The 24,270-nt window shown below is 35.6% G+C and overlaps 2 protein-coding genes and 1 pseudogene across 2 annotated transcripts; all 3 read left to right on the forward strand.

Annotated features, from left to right (window-relative positions):
* Positions 1 to 2,439: 2,439 nt before the first annotated feature.
* On the forward strand, positions 2,440 to 10,261 carry LOC127083156 (SUPPRESSOR OF GAMMA RESPONSE 1-like; annotated as a pseudogene).
* A 69-nt stretch (positions 10,262 to 10,330) lies between these two features.
* Positions 10,331 to 11,159, forward strand: LOC127079850 (uncharacterized). The gene has a single exon (XM_051020216.1). The coding sequence runs from the start codon at positions 10,331 to 10,333 to the stop codon at positions 11,123 to 11,125; it is 795 nt and encodes a 264-aa protein (XP_050876173.1). The 3' UTR covers positions 11,126 to 11,159.
* A 988-nt stretch (positions 11,160 to 12,147) lies between these two features.
* On the forward strand, positions 12,148 to 12,632 carry LOC127079851 (40S ribosomal protein S13-like). The gene has a single exon (XM_051020217.1). It carries the CDS (start codon positions 12,207 to 12,209, stop codon positions 12,630 to 12,632), a length of 426 nt encoding a protein of 141 aa, XP_050876174.1. The 5' UTR covers positions 12,148 to 12,206.
* The last annotated feature ends 11,638 nt before the right edge of the window (positions 12,633 to 24,270 follow it).

Consider the following 24,270-nt stretch of genomic DNA (forward strand, 5'->3'; position numbering starts at 1 on the left):
TTTGACCAATCCAGTTTTAACTAGTATCCTTTAAAGTCTGATTGTAACCAACATTTGTTTTAAGCCCAATTGTTATTGGCGTCGTCTATTCAAATCCAAATGTAACTGGTATCTCTTTAAATCTGGTTGTCACCAGCATTTTCTGTCAAGTCCAATTGTTATTGGCATCACCTGTTAAGTCCAGTTGTAACTGGCGTTCGAATGTTAAAGTCCAGTTGTAACTGGTATCTTTTAAAAGCCTGGTTGTCACCAGCACCTTGTCTTAAATCCAATCGTAATTGGTACCTCAAACACAATTGTAACTGGCACTTTGATAAAACCCATTTGTAAATGGTATGATAAATCTGGTTGTAACCAGCATTATCTGCAAGTCCAATTGTTATTGGCACTATCTGTTAAGTCCAGTAGTAATTAGCGCTCAAATGTTAAAATCCAGTTGTAACTTGTATCTCTTTAAAGCCTGGTTGTCACCAGCGTCTTATCTTAAATCCAATTGTAATTGGTATCCCCAATCAGAGTTGTAACTGACACTATCTTAAATCCATTTGTAAATGGTATGATAAGTCTGGTTATCACCATTCTTGTTTGCAAGTCCAATTTTCATTTGCATTATCTGTTAAGTCCAGTTGTAACTGGCACATGAATTTTGAAATCCAGTTGTAACTGGTATCATTCTTAAAGTCTGGTTATCACCAGCATCTGTCAAATCCAGTTGTAACTGGTATCATTTTTAAAGTCTGGTTGTCACCAACATCTGTCAAATCCAGTTGTAACTGGTATCATTTTAAAGTCTGGTTGTCACCAGCATCTGTCAAATCCATTTGTAAATGGTATCTTTAAGTCTGGTCGTCACCAACGCCCTTGAAGTCCAAGTGTAACTGGAACTTCCTGGAAAGTGGTCATTTTGACTCTTTCATTGACAGTAATTTCCATAATTTTTGATTGGATGATTTTCTTGTGAGAAATCTCCAGATTTGTCAAGAATGTTCAAGTTGTCATCAGGTCATGTATGAACCTATTGATATACTCTTTTTGAATTTTTATATTTGTTGTCAAGTCATGTTTGAACTTGTTGTCAGAACTATTCTTGATATTCCCCAGCATTGTCAGGTCATGTATGAACCTGTCGCTGAATTTTTTTAATTCCAGTATTACCAAGTCATGTCAGAACCTGTTTTGAAGAACCTTTTTCTTTGATTATTCCAGTATTATCAGGTCATGTATGAACCTGTTGTGGGAAGTTATATATATATATATATATATATATATATATATATATATATATATATATATATATATATATATATATATATATATATATATATATATATATATATATATATATATATATATATATATATATATATATATATATATATATATATATATATTCGAGTTGTTAGTAAGTCATGTGTGAACTTACTGTCGAAATCTCTTGTACTCCAAATGTCGTTTATCAACTTCCATTTTGAGTATTCCCCAGTGTGTGTCTGAATCTCCAACAGGATTGTTATTCCCAGTGAGTTGGTTTACCCTTTTTTGTCTGTTTCTCTGTGGGCCGTCAATATTCCCCACAAATTGGTCTGTCGGGTAACATCTCCTGTTAAGGATTCACCGTGTCCCTAACAGATAAATTCAGAAATAAAGAGTCCTTCACCCATGCATATCATATCATATCATTTTCATTTTTCAGGTTTAAAATCTGGGTCTCCATGGTATTTAACCATCCTCCATTGTGATCCGATGAAAAGTGCTGTTTCATTTTCCTCTGGTGGAGGATGTTTAAATAGGGGCAACTGTCATACCCCGATTTTGGCTCTGAAATTTTTTCCCATCAATCATTCGTTTTCATTTTCCTTTTCATGACCATTCCATCTGGTCATGATGCTACCCACCGGCATTAGTTGTTGGACTTGCTACCACGACCAATCCATGTTTGTCTTTTGGGTTTTATTTCTTTATTTTGGTATAAGATGATTAATCTCTTTAGCCATACGAGATTTGAAACCTCTTTCAATTGTCGGAATCAAGTAAACCTCATGTTTCATCTCTCGTTCTAGTTTCATTGAAATGATTATTCATCTCGCTTTGTCACATTACTAGTTCTCACTTTCTTTCAAAGGAATTATGTGTCAAGTGCAAAATATTTTATTTTGGGTCATCATGCATATTCATTTTTCTATTCGTTCATGATTCAAAGAAATTCACCATATTTCTTCATTCACATTCATATCCTCCATTTCATGTTCATATTTTTACCTTTTTCATATTCGAAATTTTTATTCATATTTCTTCATTCACATTGGAAAAATTTCCATTCATATTCAAGAAATTCCACGTACTCATTCATATTTCGACTACTTCATTCATTCATTCATTCATTCATCGCTCTCTCTATTGAATGTGTTTTATTCGTCATTCATTTCCTTCATACCGATAATGGCTAGGAGTTGGTTGATTGACATATGAGGATTTGCAAAGAAAGTGAAAAGAACTACACTCTCTTCAGCTAATCAGGTAAAGGATTGTGGCGCATATCAGGAATGTCCAAACTGTCACTGTCGTATAGACAATAGTGATGTTTCTAGCGAGTGGCCTGACTTTCCGATTGGTATAAAGTTTGATCCTTCTGACGTAGAATTATTAGACCATTTAGCGTCTAAACGTGGTGTTAGTAATACAAATCCTCACATGTTTATCGACGAGTTCATACCAGCATTGGAAGGAGACCAAGGCATCTGCTATACACATCCTGAAAATCTTCCAGGTGCTAAGAAAGATGGGATTAGCATTCACTTTTTTCACAGAACAATGAATGCATATAGTACTTGTCATACCCCAATTTTGACCCTGAATCGCCGATTCAATACATTCATCATAGCTACTGCATGTCTACATAGCATACCATGCATTCCATACCGCATAATGCCTAAAATATCAGTCGAAATAGCTTTTTCGGATCTACAGGAAAACTGGTTGAATTAATCAACGGATGTGCGTCAAATTAGTGAATGAAAAATTTTAAAATCAAGCTTCTAGACATCAATTTTATTAATCTACGTTTCTCGTAGTTTAATCTGGTATGCTCGATTTATTTTTCAGCTAATTTTTTTGGCCACTTTTTGATCAGCTCGAGCCTGTTTAACCGGTTAGAATTTATTTCAAAATTAAAAGAAACGCTGTATTTTTCCAATAAGTTTATTTCGCACTGATCATTTTGGTGCATTCATTTTAATTTTTGAGCATTTTTGCGTCCGATTTTTATTCATTTTAAATCCTTTTATTTTTGCATTTTTGTCTGACCGTTTATAAAAATAAATAAAATTATTGATGTTTTTTAGTTTGATTTTATTTTAATTATTTTAAAGGTCTAGTTTTATTTAATTTTAATTCTTAATATCTCTAAAATAAATATTAAGGACATTTTGGTATTTGTTATAATTAAGTAACCCTAGTATATATATTAAGTGATGCATTCTTGAAAGGGGGGCGGACGGAGACCAATTAAAGACACGCAGGCGGCGAGAGAGAAGAAAGGTCACATTGGATTCTTCTTTAGAAAGAAAAAAGGAAACTAACGTCACTTTCTAACCTTCAATACTCTTTCACATGGCATGAACACAACCTACACCTATAAACCTTTCAACACACTAAACCATAAAGATAATATCACCTTTCCATTTCAACTAATTTTCTCCATCTTCTCCATTTTTTTATCACTTCCACCATGTGAAAAACACACTTCAACATCTTCTTCAACATCAACACCACTTTCTTATAACCTTTTTCTCTTAATACTATAACCATGTAACCTCCAAACATACTTATCTCATTAATCTCTCATAACACCTACCACATATCATCTCCGGTCTCTCAAAAAAAATTGGAACCAAAGTCTCCACCTTTCTTCTTTACTACAACACTATCAACTCCATAAAACTCACCTTCAAAATACCATAACATTATCTTCCTCTTCATTCAACCATTTTTTGTCCAAGCTTCACATTGCTACAACAATATTCACATCACAACAACTTAACAAATTTTAAAACTTTCATCTCACCATTATAACCATTATAACCTTCATAAACATATTTCACACCACCATAATAACCTCTCTTCATCTACTCAACCATAAAACTTCACTACCACTTACCATGTTGCTCCATAAAAAAATCTATCACATGCTTCATAAACCATAACTCCAATAACTAAATAAATCAAACTGAAAATAGAAGAATAAATGGATTGGAAACACCACACCTCGATGAATCCGGCCGAGCAACACTCCACCGCCGTTCCTCATACATGTCGGTAATCGTCTTTTTTTTTCTTTCTTTTGCACATTTTCCTTCATGATTTTACTTGTTGATTTGTGATTTTATTATGGGCAAAGATGTGAAGAGATGGAAGTGTATTATGAAATATTTGTTTGTTTATTTGACACCATTTGAATTTATTTGAGAGAGGAAGAGAAATGTGAGGAAACAATGGGGAAAATATGTGTTTGTTTTACTCTCGGTAGCAGGGAGATGAGAGAGATGAAGAGTTTTGTTCTCTTTTAATTTTTGTAGAAAAATGGGAGAAGGAGATTTTGTGTTGTCTTATTCTATGACACATGTCGATTTTGGATAGGACCATTTTAAATTTGGAAAAGCCATGCTCCAAGCAGCAGCAACCCCACACTCTTGTCACTGTTTTTTTCTCTCTTTATTTTTTGTTTAATTTTATTTTTTTAATTAATTTTAATTATCTATTATTATTATTATAACTAGGACACTTATTTATTTTCTTTTATTTCATCTCCAGTGCATCACGTCATATATATATATATATATATATATATATATATATATATATATATATATATATATATATATATATATATATATATATATATATATATATATATATATATATATATTTATGCTTGTCTTGTTTGTATATTAGTTACGGTGAGTGAGTGGGAATTGAGATACTAAAACCTATTCATTTAGTAATAAATCACTAACTAGATGTGCATTATATTTAAATAGTTACTTTTTTTTGTTAAACAAATAACTTAAGTACTATAAGTGACATTTTGTAAATAACTCCATTTTCTTGATGTTAGATGTTACTATTTAATTGATTCACATCTAGATAAATTGATTAATATTTTTTAGTTGATTAATTTTTAATTAATGAATTGTTTTTTTAATTATTAGGTGGAATAATTAGATTATTTTTCTAGTTGTTTCTGATGTGTTTAGTCAATTAATATTTATCCATTCCTTTTCATACATGTAAGTAATCACGCTCAACATCTTACTAGCATTTCAATTTCACACTAATTTCACGTAACTTCAAATCAATTTCCAAATCCATTTCAATAAGTACATTTCCACTTCAAACCATTTTCTTAACTAAGTTGGAAGAAAAATATTACCTGGATGAGAGGTCCAGATGTAGTCCCGAATATTAGGCACAAGTTGTAAGAGCTTGCAAGCCATAAGTGTTCGTCTTCCCTTCAAATATTTGTAAATATTCAAACGTATTTTCTTAAATAAAATCTGAAGAAAAAGATTATCCTGGATGTAATATCCAGTCGTAATCCCGAATATTAGGCTCAAGCTGTAAGAGCTTGCAAGCCGTTAATATTCGTCTTCTCTTTAACACTCTAATATTCAAATCGTTTTCTAAATAAAGCGTGAAGAAAAAGATTATCCTGGAGGGAATATCCAGTCATAATCCCGAATATTAGGCTCAAGCTGTAAGAGCTTGCAAACCATAAATATTTGTCTTCTCTCCAAAACACCTCTAATTATCTCAAACCATCTTCTTAATAAAGTTGGAAGAAAAAGATTACCTGGAGGGAATATCCAGTCGTAATCCCGAATATTAGGCTCAAGCTGTAAGAGCTTGCAAACCATAAATATTCGTCTTCCCTCCAAAACATTCATAAATATTCGAATCATTTTCTTAGCAATATTGGAAAGAAACAGACTGCCTGGGTGGAATGTCCAGACGTAGTCCCGAGTATTAGACCCAAGCTGTAAGAGCTTGTAGCTCACAAGTACTCGTCTTTCAAACTTCAAAATACCTAATTCCTACCTTAATACTTTGCCAATAAAGATGGAAATGGAACATGGTGTATACCGTGCACTCCTGAGGCTAGGATTCGAGATGTATATCTCGCTCATCCAAGTTCTCGCCATCACTCAAAATACATTCAACCAATCAAACTCTTTTCTCGCCGCCGTGCGATTGATCTCTTAAACCTTTTCACAAACGAAAGGTACTTTGTTTCAAAACAATACAAGGCAATGTTTTTCCACCTGTTTTAAGTAGTCCAACAATGTTTTCGTCGATTTGACACAAAGTAGCTTTCGCTAAAATCGACCAACAAACAAACATTTTTCTACCCAGAACTACGTAAGCCTTGATTTCTCTGTTGAGATACGTAGGAGCAGGATTTGTAAATCTTGTCAGGCCCAATAATAAAAAACTTAGGTTTAGTCCTTCGTTAAAAAAATCCAAAAATATTCTCCTTTCTTCTATTCTTTCTTTCCCACCTAATAAACCGAAAAGCCTAACATTTCAAACTAACATTAACGCACACAACTAACCTAATGGTTCCCGTTGAGTACAACGGACGTGAGGGGTGCTAATACCTTCCCCTTGCGTAATCGACTCCCGAACCCTGATTTGGTTGCGACGACCATAATCATTGTCGTTTTGTCTTGGGTTTTATCGATATTTCCCCATTCCTTTTTAGGAATAAATAAAGTTTGGTGGTGACTCTGTTCAGTCCATCATTGCGAGCGTGCGATCGCGCTTCGCTTTGAAGTCGTATCCCCATTTTTCGAGGTGCGATAGATGGCGACTCTGCTGGGGAAAAATCCCTAAGTGAGTCAAGCCTAGTTAGGTCGTTTGTGTGCCTTTGTTTGTTTACCTATGTGGCTTTTCTTTATTGTTTTTACTATCTCTATTGTCATATTGATATGAATCTGTTGTATTGGTTCGATTATGGTTTGGTACTTGGATACTGTGATTGCAAACCTTGTGGGAAAGACTTTTTACCCGAGTCTCGAGTAAAAACATGAGATAGGATGGGGTTGAGTAGTGCGGGTCCGCGAGATGTATTTCTCGTTGGGTCGCTACGAGAACCTTACTTAGAGTAGATTCTTGAGAAGATGTTGTCGCTCGGTAAGTAAGTTGCCGTAAGCTTCGATATTTTCTTTAGGATCCATGACTCTGAGAACCATTTGTAGAACCTTAGTTCTTTGTCCAACTAGGAAAGATGGTTGCGTAGTGTGGGTCTGCGAGATGAATTTATCGTTGGATCGATGCGAGAACCTCACTTAGAGTAGATTCTTTAGATGGAGTTGATGCCCGGCAAGTAAGTTGCCGCAGGTAGCAAACAATCTAATGGATCCATGACTCTGGGAACCTTTGTAACCCTAGATCGTACCCGTGAGAACCTATTCTTGGAAAGCAATTAGATTCATCAGTACCTCAGACTTTTGAACCCGCGTATTAAGGAAAAACAAATATGCATGGCTTGCATTGCATTCATTCACATTTCATTGCATTTGCATCTCATCATAACGCATGTCATTTTCCAGACAAAATACAAAAAAAAACTCATCCATCCTTTGTCCGTGATCAGCAAAGTGATTCTCAACACGCGTTTAGAACAAAGGGCCATGTCTCAGGAGATGATGGACGAGCTAAGGAAAAGCCAAGAAGCATTGAAGGAGGAACTTAATATTTTGAAGAGCCTGATGGGATGGGTCTTGGAAACCCTGCAAGCCTTATTGAGAAAAGAGGGTCATCACATACCCATTGCTACAACAGAGGGAGCTACTACTCCACATCCATCTGGTGTTACCCCAAGTCAAGGGAAATTCTATATGGAAACTCCTCACCTACCAGCATATGGACCTCCCTCAAGACGTCATCATCAACATCCTCTAGTTATTCCTCCTCAAAATCACCAAAGTCAGGTTCAAAACAAAAATCAGAATCAGAACAAGAGGAACAAAAATCACGATGACCCAATTCCGGTACCATATAGCAAGCTTTACCCACAATTGATATAGAATGCTTTGGTGACCCCTCGAGCTCTCACACCTGCGTCACCATACCTGTCATGGTACGATCCAAATGCAACATGTGAATTCCACAAAGGGGCAGTGGGACATGACCTAGATTCTTGCTTAGCGCTGAAAGCCTTGGTGCGAGAGTTGATTAACAAAAAGAGCTTAATCTTTAAAGAAGATCACCCGAAGGTCAAGTGCGAATACCATACTGGAACAATGGGGCACTCCATCGAGGAATGCAAGAGTTTCAAGCTCAGGCTACAAAGATTGATCGACATAAGGTCACCAACACTCAAGAAGGAAGGCTCAGGTACATATACCTTGATTTCTAGGCCATGTAATGAGAAAGGGAAAAGACCTTTGAAACCCCTCAAGGTTTTGTTCCACAAGGAAGATGTCAGGGATGTGGCTAATGAGCTATCATTGTTTCCTGGTAAGAGCATTGAGATACCGCCTTGGATTTCCAATGTCACAACCCATACCAATGAAAGAAAAGGAGAAGTGAGTAGTGGATCCAAGAGGGTTGCGTTCAACGATGAGATTGAAGGAAAGGAATTTGAAGATCATCATGCCAATGTCAAAAAGCTTGTTGATCCCAACCTTCAAGTTTGAAGAAGTCAATTCTCTGAAGTTGGCAATCATTTGGTTGCTTCAACACTTCTTTTGTAGTTTCTTTGCATGTTGATTGTTAATTGCTTTTAAGCATTGTTGTTTTCTTTGAATTGGTAAGATTAATGAAAAGTTTATGCATCTTTTGAATTAATCCATTCGTATTCACTCATTTTTCATTTATGTTAAAAGCAAAAATACTCCTCTCATTCATATTCATCTTCCCTCCAAAACATAAATAAATATTCGAATCATTTTCTTAGCAATATTGGGAAGAAACAGACTGCCTGGGTGGAATGTCCAAACGTAGTCCCGAGTATTAGACCCAAGCTGTAAGTGCTTGTAGGTCACAAGTACTCGTCTTTCAAACTTCAAAATACCTAATTCCTACCTTAATACTTTGCCAATAAAGATGGAAATGGAACATGGTGTATACCGTACACTCCTGAGGCTAGGATTCGAGATGTATATCTCGCTCATCCAAGTTCTCGCCATCACTCAAAATACATCCAACCAATCAAACTCTTTTCTCGCCGCCGTGCGATTGATCTCTTAAACCTTTTCACAAACGAAAGGTACTTTGTTTCAAAACAATACAAGGCAATGCTTTTCCACCTGTTTTGAGTAGTCCAACAATGTTTTCGTCGATTTGACACAAAGTAGCTTTCGCTAAAATCGACCAACAAACAAACATTTTTCTACCCAGAACTACGTAAGCCTTGATTTCTCTGTTGAGATACGTAGGAGCAGGATTTGTAAATCTTGTCAGGCCCAATAATAAAAAACTTAGGTTTAGTCCTTCGTTAAAAAAATCCAAAAATATTCCCCTTTCTTCTATTCTTTCTTTCCCACCTAATAAACCGAAAAGCCTAACATTTCAAACTAACATTAACGCACACAACTAACCTAATGGTTCCCGTTGAGTACAACAGACGTGAGGGGTGCTAATACCTTCCCCTTGCGTAATCGACTCCCGAACCCTGATTTGGTTGCGACGACCATAATCATTGTCGTTTTGTCTTGGGTTTTATCGATATTTCCCCATTCCTTTTTAGGAATAAATAAAGTTCGGTGGCGACTCTGTTCAGTCCATCATTGCGAGCGTGCGATCGCGCTTCGCTTTGAAGTCGTCTCCCCATTTTTCGAGGTGCGACAGTACTGGTCAACAAAAGCGTCAAAAGATTCAACATCATGGTTCAACTGAAGATCATGTACGCTGGCACAAGACTGGTAAGACCAAAGCTGTAATAGAAGATGGAGTACATAAGGGCTGAAAGAAGATCATAGTTCTATATATAAGATATGAGAAAGAGTCAAAATCCTACAAATCTGACTGGAAAATGCATCAGTACCTTCTTGGGAATGATGAAGATGAGAAGAATGGAGAATATGTGTTTTCAAAAATATTTTATAAACATAATGAAAAAATGAAGAACTTAATTCATGTGTCACGAGTTTCAACACCGACATGTTATATTTCTCTTACAATAATAATACAAATTTGAGACATCCACCACCAGATCTATCTTCTGAGTGCAACAACACTGCATCTGGTGGCGTAAATAAATAAAAGAGCTAGAGTTCATCAAGCTACAACTCAATCAACCTTCAAGGTTAGAAAGGAGAAATTAGGTGACATGATTGCTGCCTGTCATCCGCTTGTTTCCCCATTTGAAAAGACTGACACGACCCCTGTCTCGTTAGAAGCTATTGGTTATATCAGATTCTTTCAGATACAAATTGAGGCTCTTAGCCTACCATACTTGAGCAATGGACCTGGAAACACAAGACAACCATATTCAGTTCAAAGAGATAAGAATTGTTTATTTCTTAAAGATCCTGGTATGGAGTTGGCCAAATTATGTGTTAGTGAAAATGTTCCAGTTGTTCCAATCCCAGGTCCTTGTGCTTTGGTATCTGCTCTTTCTGCCTCGGGTTTATCCACTGATGAATTTACATTTGTTGGTTTTCTTCCAAAACATTCGGGATCAAGAAGAAAAAGACTCATGGCTTCGGCGGAGCAAACAACAACACAAATATTTTACGTTCCTCCTCACAAGCTTTCTCAGTTTCTCGAAGAGGGTTCATCAATTTTTGGTGATACAAGGAAATGTGTTATTGCTCGAGAAATGACAAAGTTTCATGAAGAGTTTTGGCGCGGATCACTTGGTGAAGCCAACCATGTATTTTCTACTCATCTGCCAAAAGGAGAACTTACCATATTGATTGAAGGGCAAGAAAATTCTAAAGCTGAACCTCCGTCTGACACAGAACTTGAGAATGAGCTAAGAGGATTAATTGAAAATGGTGAGAGTCTTTCCACGGCTGTTAAGCTGGTTACTGGAAGAACATCAGCCAGTAGAAAAACTATATATTCACTTGCTTTAAGAAAATTTGGCAAGGAACTTGAAGTGGAAGATGATTCTAGTTAGCAGCAAATTCTTCCTAGAGGAACACGAACCAGATAATCGTCGCTGCAGCATCTGAAACCCGGTCTTTATCTCGTCGGAACACCGATTGGAAATCTTGAAGACATCACATTCAAGGATCTTCGAGTGTTGAACCCGGCAGATATTTTACTATCCGAAGACACAAGACACTCTGGGAAATTGCTTCATCACTACAACATCAAAACACCCCTAGGAACAGCTTGTGCTCAGGAGGTTGAAACAGAGTGAAATTGTGGCACTCATAAGTGATGCTGGAACCCCGGGTATAAGTGATCCTGGTATGGAGTTGGGTCCAAATAGATGAGAGTGCCGTTTACGGACTCTTCTGAAGAATTATGATGCAGTCATTATTCTCCACAAGGACAAACTTGCGCTTCTCTTCTCATCAGAAGTTGGCCATGGAACTCAAGTTGCAAAAGGACATGATAGCATGTGCTTCCAACCTTTTTGCTCACAAACTCAACACAGCGTGATATCCTCCTGCAATAACAATGCAACAACCTTTTTCATTGACCTCCATTATCTAAATTGAGTCACTAAGGCAGCTGAATGTAAGGTTATCGTGCTACCTGTGATAGGAGATCCAAAAGTTATTCCTTGGACTCAACTTGCCCCAATATGAAGTGCGTCTGCTTGAATAACTTGCAAAAATTAAACCAAATCACAATGGTCACTATCAAAGCCAGAAACCAATTATAAACCCAGCATTGCCGCAGAAAATGAATGCAAGTCGTAACAGCAATGTGCTGATTCAGAATAATCAAAAGCAAAACGACATGATTTCCAAAGGTAAATCATCCTAAAAAATAGATTCAAACAAGCCAACAACGCGAGGTTCTTATTCTAAAAGTTCTACCGGAATTAGGAGGGAAACAAACAAGAGTGCTACGAATGTCAATATTCCGCTTAAAAGGAGAAAAAGCATCTTCCAGAACAGGAAGGTCAGCGACACCAACTGCAGGAGTATCAGACCTACTGCTGGAAATATAAAGTCTAGCTTGAAAATCGTCTTTAATTTGAACACTTCACCGATGCGGTAGAGTTACATCCAAAACCAGAAACCATGGGGCGTATGCATAGTGGTGGTAAGGGTATATCCTCCTCCGCTTTGCCATACAAGCGAACTTCTCCTAGCTGGCTCAAGATCTCATCACAAGATGTTGATGAAAATATTTGCAAGTTTGCTAAGAAGGGTTTGACTCCTTCTCAGATCGGTGTTATTCTCCGTGATTCTCACGGTATTGCTCAGGTCAAGAGTGTTACCGGAAACAAAATCCTCCGCATTCTCAAAGCTTACGGACTTGCTCCTGAGATTCCTGAGGATCTATACCATTTGATTAAGAAGGCACTTTCGATCCCCAAGCATATAGAGAGGAGCAGGAAGGACAAGGACTTTAAGTTCAGGCTCATTCTTGTTGAGAGCAGAATCCATAGGCTTGCTCGTTATTACAAGAAAACTAAGAAACTTCCCCAGCAAACCGAGCCATGACCCAGATCTTGCAAGTATCAACAATCACAATCGCGGATTAATACAATCCCTTTCCAATAATTCAGAAACGCCACGTCCCATTTTTTTTCAAGTGTGTCACGAAATTTACAGCAGGGATTTACCTGTTACCCATGGTAAAGATTGAGGAACCTAAGATGAATTGAAGGAGGGACCACAAGCTGGGATGAGGACAAAAATCTCCAAGCATCCTACGTACGAACAAGCTCCACTACACAGCAGGAAACACAACAGAGGAAAGAGATTAGTCATATATAAAAAAGGGCAATTACTATTCACAAAAAACCCTATAATTGAGAGGCCACTATTCAGAAAGAGAGACAAAGAAAAAACCCTAAAAAATTCAATTCGAAGGCAAGGAGGCGGCAAGGAGGCGAAAATGAAGAAACCTAGAAAAAGGAAAACCAGAAGAAGAAGATAAGGAGAGGACAAGGGACGAATTTAGGAAAAGTTCAGTTGACGTTACCGTGCGAATCGCTGCCGGAGACTCAGACGCGTCGGAGTTGAGAGAACCCAACATTGCCGTCAATCTCTTCGCGAGAAGGTAAACTTAAACTTGGTTCGTGGTGTGGTTTTCGTTCTCCGACCTCTTGGACCGGAGTTTCACTATTGGCCTCCTTCCATATTTATTTTCGATATTTCATTTTTGCTTGCGTTTCCTCAGTGATACCTTCATTTGCTGTCTGTTTCTTCTTTGTTGTGTGTTTGACAGAGGAAGAGCTTTCCTCGCTATTTGGATATTTTGTGTCCTCTTTAAAACGAGTTAAATGATCATAATGTTTTTTTATTTATATTCAACACAAAAAAAACTGTTTACTAGGAATTGATATCTCTTCCTTAAACAACTTTTGGCTCCTCGTCATCCGGTGGCTTTTTCACTGAAGGTGACGGCTAGTAATTAATGTTTGTTGTTTCCTTAATCTCCATCCAACAACCAGGCGGCTAGGGTTGGCCTTTGAGATTCCCTCACCATTTCCATTGGGCTTTATTTTACTTCAAGTCGAACAACCCATGTTTGGCTGTTTGCTGCCCTTGGTTTTTCGATTGGATGGTTTACGTTCACATTTATGTATTTTAGTTGGTCGTAACTTGACAATTGGTAGTTTCTGGCCAGGTGGGTGTGAAATTATTTTGCTCCCCCCTGGTCGCGGGTTCGATTCTCGTGGGGGGACATATCCACGTTTTCATGTATGTTTATTTTTCATTCTTTCTTGTGTTTCTTCCTTGGTTTAATGGGGATGAAAGCTATTCTTGGAATTTAGCTTTTTGATTTGTTACTAGGTCGTGGGTTCGACCCCTAGTGTAACTCATTTTCTATTTTATTTTATTTCTTTAAATCTCTTTTTATACTTTATTCTCATTTTTTCGACATTTGTTAATTTCAATATTTATCTCATTATTTAAACATCGATTTTAATTTATGGATCCAACAATTCTCATGTTGTTTATCTATAATTATTTTATCGAGATATCAATAGAATTTCGCCGCGTTTTGATTAATTACATATGACATTTCAGTTATTGTCAATATGTGCAAACCGACTTTGAGCACATTATCTAGATTTCTTGTTTGCTTTTCAACTTCCATCTGCCTTGCACATCATTGCGTTGTGCGACTTTGATTCGCATCCTCGCATTTCGATTTTTATCCGTGCACGTCCCGATGTTGTTTCTTTCAACTTAATTTCTGAGTGTTTTGTAAATGTAACTTGTTGTGTTATTTATTTTCTTCACATGACTTACTCTTGGGCCTTCTTACAATGAGACAGTTCCCTTGCACCTACACTCATGCATTGTTTGTTCATTGATTGATCCGATTTAATTATTCCATTACTTTGAATCCCCATTCGACAAAATATACCCCACTCCCCTGGCATATAATAATTTTATCACTTTTTTTATTTCTTTATTTGCTTGACTGTTTAGTTAGCTACTAACACAAGAATAAAATCAACCATTTCCAAAATATCAAAAAAATAAGACTCGATCCTACGTAGAGTATTTTCTCAATAAACAAATCAATCCATTTCTTCCTCCCATTCTATTTCATTCCTTTCAAACCTTCATCAAATGCTTGATCCAACGTCAATCCATTTTTCATAATAAAAACTCAAAAAATATTAATTCATATTTGAGACCTTTATCAATAAAGATGGAAATGGAACATGGTGGATACCGTGCACTCCTGAGATTAAGATTCGAGGTGGATGCCTCGCCTATCTTAGCTCTCGCCATCGTCCAAATTTATCTTTTCTGTTTCTCTTAAACATTCATTCAAATTTCTCTTAAACGTTCATCAATGCTTGATCCGACGTCAAGCCATTTTCACAACAAAACTTAAAATACTTAATTCCCATCTAAACACTTTTCAATAAAGATGGAAATGGAACATGGTGGATACCACGCACTCCTGGGATTAAGATTCGAGGTCGATGCCTCTCCTATCTTAGCTCTCGCCATCATTTAAAATTGTCGATGCGGTTTCTTCAAACCCTTTCTCAATCAAATTCAAAACACTTAATCCTTATTAAACACTTTTGCAAGTAAGATGGAAATGGAACGTGGTGGATACCACACACTCCTGAGACTAGGAATTGAGATGGATATCTCGCCCATCCAAGTTCTCGCCATTATTCAAAACACATCAAACCAATCAATTTCTTTTCTCGCCGCCGTGCGATTGACTCTTAAACCTTTTCACAAACGAAAGGTACTTTGTTTCAAAACAATGCAAGGCAATGTTTCTCCACCTGTTTTGGGTAGTCCAACAATGTTTTCGTCGATTTGACACAAAGTAGCTTTCGCTAAAATCGACTAACAAACAAACATTTTTCTACCTAGAACTACATAAGCCTTGATTTCTCTGTTGAGATACGTAGGAGCAGGATTTGTAAATCTTGTCAAGCACACTAATAAAAAACTTAGGTTTAGTCCTTCGTTAAAAATCAATCCAAAAACATTTTCCTCTCTTTTATTCTTTCTTTCCCACCTAATAACTTAAAGCCTAACATTTCAAACTAACACTAATGCGCACAACTAACCTAACGGTTCTCGTTGAGTACATTGGACGTGAGAGGTGCTAATACCTTCCCCTTGCGTAATCGACTCCCGAACCCTGATTTGGTTGCGACGATCATAATTATTGTCGTTCTTTCTTGGGTTTTATCGATATTTCCCCTTTCCTTTTTAGGAATAAATAAAGTTCGGTGGTGACTCTATTCAGTCCATCATTGCGAGCGTGCGATTGCGCTTCGCTAGGTCGTGTCTCTCATTTTTCCGAGGTGCGACAGTTCTCTCACCCTTATACCGATGTTTTGATCACATGTCTCTTTGAATTTATTACCCAGTAACCGGTAATATCTCAGTGTTTCTTCCTCGGCTGAATCCCTTATTGAATATTCCTCATCCGAGTCCAGTTTTTTATCCGAAGTATCCCTCGTGGATAGTTTGTTGTATTGGCATATTCCCCAATACATGCATCTTTGCGTCAGCTCGAGTCTTTCCATTTAATTATTTTCATGGAATCCCTTCGTGTCTCCCGGCAAGTCTTAAGTCGTGACCTGCTCACGCATTTTACGCTTATTTCTCCCCAGAGTCTCTATCTCCCTAGTGAGTGTGTTACTCCTATGGATTTTCGGTCTCTCTGATTTCTTTTTTCCTTTGTGGCCATATGCCCCACAAAGTATTAACTTTTTCATGCATACATTTGCATCATGAGGTCTCTTAGGGACCAAAATTCGTCTCTTTGTTATTATTTAAGCCCATTCTACCTCGTCGAGACGAAGATTTTTACCTTCATATCTCCGGCTAGAATGACCTTAAATAGGGGCATCTGTAAGACCCCAATTTTGACCCTAAGATCCCTCATGGCATCATATCATTGCTCAATGCATTGCCTCAAGGATCATAGCATGTGCAACTCCTTAACCCTAGGGTTGGGACTTGCGTGAGTTGGTTTGAGACCAACAAGTATGTTTGAATTGTATATTATTGCTTTTCTTATTTTGTTTACTAACCAAAAGCATAAAAATATGTCACTAACTTGTTTTGTTTTGAAGCTCAAGCAATCATGAGATCCCTTGCTCCTAGGAGGCTCCTATGCTCAAAAAGTGGCCAGATGAAGATGAAAGCAAGCATGACAATGGTCCACAAAGTTCCTAATCATCATATATGTCTCCCAAGTATCTTAATTTGTCAATTTGATCAAGATGAACCAAAGGGCTTGAGGATTTTTTCCCAAGGAAACCCCAATTCAATTGTGCATTGATTGTGCCTTACCCATGAAGTAACCTCAACCTATGATCAAATTTAATCAAGGTAAGTTCTTTCATTAATTATTTTATGCATATATGAGCTTATGTGAGTATCCTCAATCATTCATTCATCAAGATTTGAAGTTTGGACTTGACAAGTTGACCAGTTAAGTCATCTAACTAAATTGAAAATCACTGAGACCTAACTTTTGATGTGTTTGTCAAATGAAGATGACCCCAAGAGAAAAAATGTTTTTAAGAACCATATGAACAAATTTCATGTTCATCAAAATCCATTTGAAACTTGTTAGGTCATCATACATTTCAAAACATTATAGGTCATTTTGACTGAAACCCTAATTTTGGGTCAACTTCCCAAGAACCTAACTTCTTCATTTTTTATGATTTTGAGGTGAGACCAATTGAATTGGAAAGCTTAAGATGTCTAATTCAAATGTTATGTTGGACAAAATTTCATAATCCTAAAAGAAACACATGTGATAATACAAAACATTATAGGTCACTTTGGACCAAAACCATTGAATGTTAAAAAAGTCCGCCTTCAAGTGCCTATAACTTTCTCATCAAAAATCCAAATGATGCAAGATTTAATTCCAAATTGACCATCTTGAAAATATATACAACTTTGATGTTGGAGGTTATTACATTTGAGGCTTGCATCATTGAAACCTAAGGGCTTGAAGTTGGTCACTTTTGATAAATTTTTCAGACATGTTTTGTACATTAAACTTCATGACCAGTTTTCATAAATTTCCAAACTCCAAATGGATTTTTGCCCAACATAGCTTTTTTTCCTTATGTCAATACCTTTCCAACCATTACTCACATGCCTATGTTTGGATTTTCCATGAGTGACTTTCGAAGAGGGGAACATTTATGCCCAATTATGGAATTCACATTGAATCTTCATGCACAAGCAATTGCAATTCAAACTACACGTCCATTTCACTTCAGTGGGCTCAACATTCATTTCCACCATTTCACTTCATGGAGGACCCAAAGCTTCATGCACACGAGTTTGGCACCTCATTTGCTTGCACTTCAGCTATAAATAAGAGCCTTGCCTCATTCAAATTTAACCCTGAATTCAACCTGAAGCTCTGCAGAATTGGAAACCCAACCAAACTAAAGGAATTCTAATTTTATTTTCTCAAATTCAAACTTGAATTTCAACTTCCTTGGTTGATCTTCAGTTTCTAATTCCTAAGCCTATCATCATCATCATCATCTCCTGATCAAGTTGGAAGCAAGAATTGGAGCAAATCGTGCTGTTTAAAGCTGCACTTCAAAGGTTTATGATCCAACTGTTTTGAGCTATATCTCATTATATATTGTGAATTGCTTGTGTTCTTTTGGTTTTCTGAAGTCCTCGTGTGAGAGGCAAGCCAATGGTGGCTTTGATTTTGTGTTTTGAAGCACTTCAGTTTATGCACCTGGAAATTCAAGCTCAGATTTCTCATTCCATAGAGATCTTGAGAGAAATCCAAGGTTACAGGGGTGATGTACATCACCCCAGCTTCATTTTGGTATAAGGCACGTGCATTTTGGTTGAGGTTTGAAAACCTGCAACTGGTGACCGGAATCAGTTGGCTCACCGGAGAAGACGATGGTTTCTACCACCGTCCCCACGTGGAACCTCCTGGGCCTTTGGATCTCATGTGCACGATCTAATCCTGACCTTTGTTTCTTATGACTTTTTTTAATTCATGGTGTGATGCATTTGACTGTGGACCATGGTACGCACGCGCTTTTGGACCATTAAATGTTGCTACGTCAATTAATGAGTTCCATCCAGCGCTCCCTGATTTTTCATATTTTTTAATTTCTGTTTTATTTTTCTTTTATTCCATTTATTTTCAAAAATTCATAACTATTTTATTTGGAATCACAAAAATATGAGGCCAATTGCAAAAATTTTCTTTTAAAATCTAGTTTCATAATCTTATTTTTAATTATTTTTGTGATTCCATTTAATATTTTTTATGAATTATTTTGTTTTAATAGTTTTTAATTCATTTTAAATACTTTTTGATATCCAAAAGTTCCAAAAATATTTTCTTAGCACATTTGGATCATGATAAGTCTATGAAAATATTCTCATCAATTTCTTAATTGATTTGAGATTTATTTGAGATTTTAATTCATTTGTGTTATATTTTAATGCTTTTAATTGATTTTAAAATAGTTTATGTTTTCAAAAAATGTTGAGAAAATTTGTCAAACATTGTTTGACCATGTTAGACTTATGATAATTCAATTGGACTTATCCAAGTTGATTTGAATTGAATTTGAAGTTTGACCATATTTTGTTCATTTTATTTTATGTTTTATTTTTATTCCAAAAATACCAAAAAATACGTTTGAACTTTATTGACTTCTAGTACTCATTTCTCTTCTGTTTACCATTCGTTGATGATGATTTCATTCACATTTGATCATTGTGTTTTGTTTATGTCATTTGAATTCTCATTTTGTCCATTTCATTTCATCTTCATCTCTTTTCTTCTTCTTTTTCTTTTGGCCAATGAGTTAATGATTTGTGGTTAGTCTAGACATATGAGAGGCTTAACCTTATTTGATCCAAATCAAACTCAAATTGATCAAAGATCAAGTGAGTTGCTTTGTGTCCAAGATAGGTTGCTTCTTGGTCAAGCAAGAAAACCTAAATCCATACAAGGCATTTCCTTCTTTTCTTTTGGCATGGCAAGTTGTAGGAGCTTGGCTTACTAGTCATGATCTCTAACTTGTGTTTATTTGCCTATAGTTTTATTGATCGGCCTCAGATAGGTGTGACTACTACATTAGTCCACTCACGATTGCTTAACATAGCGCTAAATTGTCTTATGACACACTAACATTAACTACTAACACTAACTTTAATTCAAGCATTTAATTCTTGCAATTTACTTTAATGCAATTTAATTTCTTGCTCATTTATTCATATTGCCTTTTCCCTTTGCTCACTTGAGCTCATATTTTATGTTTATGCCATTTTCCTTTTGCTCACTTGAGCTCATTATTGTTAATAAATATATTATTGTCTTGTGATTTGTTTTGTCTTTGTCTTGTGTGAAACTAGTGCAAAAAGGAGAAAGGACTTAGAATTAGGACCTTACCTATGCTTAATGGAGTTCAAGAGCAACTAGGCCTCATACCTTTAGAATGCTAAACTTGTTGAAGAGCAACTAGGCCTCATGCCTTTAGAATGTTAAATCTTGAAAGTTGACTTCAAAGGACCCTTAATCTAAACTTTTTCTTTGTCCATTTCTCTTATTTTTGTTGTGAACCTTTTGATTGTTTGTTCTTGTGTGATACGGATTCCAAACTTGAGATAGTAAGAAGGACCATTGTCATGAATAGTCAAGTTGAGAGAAATAAGCCAAATGGAGATCCTAGGAGCTTGATTGAATATTTGTTTGATTGCTTGAGTTAATTGCTAAGTCCAAAGGAAATGAGCATCTTGGATCATCTTTATGATCTCAAGAAAGAAACTCCAAGGGTTTTATCTCTTCTCTTATCTTTGCATGTTTAGGACTAGCCTTTCTCTTCTTCTCTCCACTCTAACCCAAGCCAAACTCATTTTGTGCAAACATTGACATTGTTTTCAAAACTAGAAACCTAGGCCATATGCCTTTGATTTTTCAAACTCTTTTCATTAATACTTATGTTAAATGAACCTTAAGTCAACTTTGACTTCATTTTGTGAATACTCCTAACTTGTAAATACAACTCACTCAAGTTGTTTTTTGTGGTTCCAATAGCCACCTTTGTTAAACTTTTTTCATAAACATTAGCCATAAGTTTGAGTTATCATAGTGGTTGATGTAAACCTCATCTTATCCTTAGTGATTGGACTATAAGTCTTCCATACTTATTATACGGAGGATCCCTCACTAGTATGTTGAAGCTCTCCTCACATGGTGGATTGTTGGTTTAGGTTGAGTTTTCTCCCTTTGATAACAAAAGACCTTAAGGTTTTTGATCAAATCAATTCACCAATTCTTTTGAGATTTTTACCCCGAACTACGAGGTTTTGATCCTACCTTTGTGATGGTACGTAGGCAATGGGTTTATCCATTCAAACAACAAAATTGTAAATATGTATATTCTTTTCTCATCTCCCCAATCATGTTTGCACAAATCTTTTCACAAATACCAACCTATAATACAACTTTGCAAAAAGGGCTCCCTTAGAGTACTAAGGATGTTTTGGATGCTTAAAACCTTCCCATTTTATAAACAACCCCCTTACCCAGATCTCTGACATTTTTATTAGTTTTTGATTTGATAAAACTTCTTACTTGGTTTTTGTTCGCTTTCTAACCTTTCCTTTGGATAAATAGAAGTGCGGTGGCGACTCGAATTGTATGATTTACTTTTGATTTAGTCAATAAATTTAAAGGTAACGAATACCCCGCTACACCCTATCTTAGAAAGTTTGGGAGCATTCACATTACAATGATTGATTGTATTCAAGTTGGAAAGAAAAATGTGGGTTGCTATGAGGTTGAGAATGAAAAAGTTTTTTTTTTGAAAAAGAAATAAAATAAAAGTGAAAAAGAAAAAGCCTTGAAAAGAAAAAAAAATAGCAAAATTTTTGTGCTCATAAGTTATATTAAAGGGTGTAACATTTGAGTAAAGAGAAAAAGGTGAACGAAATTGTGAATGCATGAGAATTTAAGAAGTGATCACTCTTATTTATTTAGACACTTTTTGTTTCAATTACCTTGAGATAAGACCCTTCTTTATTAACCAAGCCACATTACAACCCTTGAAAGTCCTTTGTGATTTGTGCTTTTATGTTTTCAATATGAGTTTTTTTTGAATGAATGCATAATTTGATCACGATGTTAACAAGATTGTTGGATGTGAGTCAAATCCCTCATATTTGTTCTTCATCCATTGATGAAGTTGTGTGTTAGGTGTGGTTTATTCTTTAATATGTATTGCTTTAGAATTTTTGACATGTGTTTTGTTCTTATAATTTGTTTCATAGTCATGGTGTCGTTGTAGTAGAGTGGTAAGCATTACTTTGCTTGTACTTTTGAAATTTAAACCATACATTTATTTATGTTTTGAAAAACTTGTTGATCATGATTGCTTTTGTTTTCTTAGGGTGATTGATTATTGTTTGAGGACAAACAAGCTCTAAGTTGGGGAGAGTTTGATAAGTGCTAAATTATGGTAATTTTGTGTATGAATAATTGGCACTTATTGACTTGTTTCAATTGATTTTCATTCATAAACCATAATTTTTGCGTATATATTATATAGTTTGTGTTATCATGTAAATATCGCTTAGTTTGATAGTTTTCATCTCTTTTTGTAGGTTTTCATGCGTAATTGAAGCATTGGAATCAAAGGCAAAAGCATGGTTTCAAGAAAGACCCAAAGTAATTTTTTTTTAAGATTTCAAGTTTTCTAGAGCGGGCTTAGCACGGTGATACCACACTTAGAGAAATAAAGGCAGTTGGGATTGGGAAATTTACGCTAGGAGTGCTCTAGGAGTGCGCTTATCACGAATCAATGTGGTTTAAGTTTATTTTTGCTGATCGCGCTAAGCGATCTCTACTAGGGCTTATCGCAGTTCCTCTTTTTGAGTTACTATATATTCATCTGTGAATAGATTTTTAGGGTATGATTTTGGAAAATTTAAACCTCCATCACCATCATTTTTTGGACAGAGTAACTTAGAAACAACATTAGGGGTTGCAATCTTGAAGATCCGGGGGGATTTGCATCAATCTGTTTGACACATGGGGAGATTCTTGTTCATCTTCATTATTATCTTTGTACCTTTCTTATTGGAATTATTTGTAAATTTACTTTGATAGTATGTATATTTATTAATCATGGCATTGTATACGATTTAGTTTATGAATATATATCGATGTTATCCTTGTTTACTTGTTTATCTATTGATTTGAACCATTATTGAGAAATACTCTTCGAATCTAGATCTAGGGTAATCATATGTTAGACGCTAAACTCTTGACATAGATTTATATCTAACATTCACCGCGAGTATCAATTCTTAATGCTCCGTATTGTTTGATAGGTTGAGAGGTCATCGATTAGACAGTACGGTAGAACTCTTGTCAGCGCTTCAGGCATGAACACTGATATGAGAGATACGTGATGATATTGATAAGTGTTTTAGGTTGTGTAGAACTAATTAGTAGATTTGCGTATTAGATAGGTGGATGAAATTCATTCCTGACGAGTTCTCTCAATTAATTTAATTACTTATGCATGTGTTTTACTTTCCGCATTTATAAACCTTACAAACATAAGCTTAGATTTATGCCCGTTCCGCCCCTTTTTTTTACGGAACAAATCTAAACGAGACGAGCAAGCCGGTTTTCCACGTCAAAGACAAGGTTTGTTATAATAGTTTTAGAACATAATCATTTAAATATGATGACCTCAAAGAGTAGTTCAATAAATAAAAGATCAACACAAGTTTTTTAACAAATTTTAGTCACCTCCCATATAAAACTCCTACAGCCCTGCAATAACAGTATATACATCAACATCACTGATATAACATAATAGTAGTTAAATGATACTCGACTCATTAACTAATGTTGAGTAGTATAGTTGTAAAATGAAACCTTAATGCAAGGTGTTAGGCAACAAATGTTGAACACTACATAATTGTTTATTTTGTATAGATTCTCTTCACATTGAACACTAAATATAAATAACGTTTTTATCAAATACTCAAATTTGAACTTCTATGCCGGAAGAATCTAGTCATTTAATTTCTGTTATATTCACCTATATAATTATAATATATAAATTATCTTATTATGGAAATTTAAAAATATATATATTTTAAACAAAATGTATTTAAAATGAAAATTTGGCTTTAACTTCATTGCCGTTGGCTTTAACTTCGTTGCCAAACTTGAATATAGTATAAGTTGGCTTTAATTTCTCTTAATTGAACCTAGAACTGCCATATACATTTTATTTTGTTTTTGTAAGAACTCACACATTATCATTGAAGTGGTTGTTTCAACAAGAGAATATAACCATATCACAGTGTCATCAAATTTTGAAATTCTGCATGATTATTGGAAATAGTGACCAAACTGTAAATGTACATGCATACACTTGCATAGTCAGTATCCACTGAAGATAACTACGGAGTTAGATGTATAAAAAGATACAAAATGTTAATTTAGAATATCATGTAAACAAAATGATAATACTCTTCCAATTGCACTCCTACTATCCTTTTAGAAATGCTTACTCACATCAATATTTTTGGCCAGTGTACTCTCTTGCATTCACAGTTATTAAGAGAGATTGTATCAAAGACAGTAACTTTAATAAATTCA

Source organism: Lathyrus oleraceus, chromosome 5 (assembly GCF_024323335.1).
Source record: "Lathyrus oleraceus cultivar Zhongwan6 chromosome 5, CAAS_Psat_ZW6_1.0, whole genome shotgun sequence".
NCBI classification, from domain to species: Eukaryota; Viridiplantae; Streptophyta; class Magnoliopsida; order Fabales; family Fabaceae; genus Lathyrus; species Lathyrus oleraceus.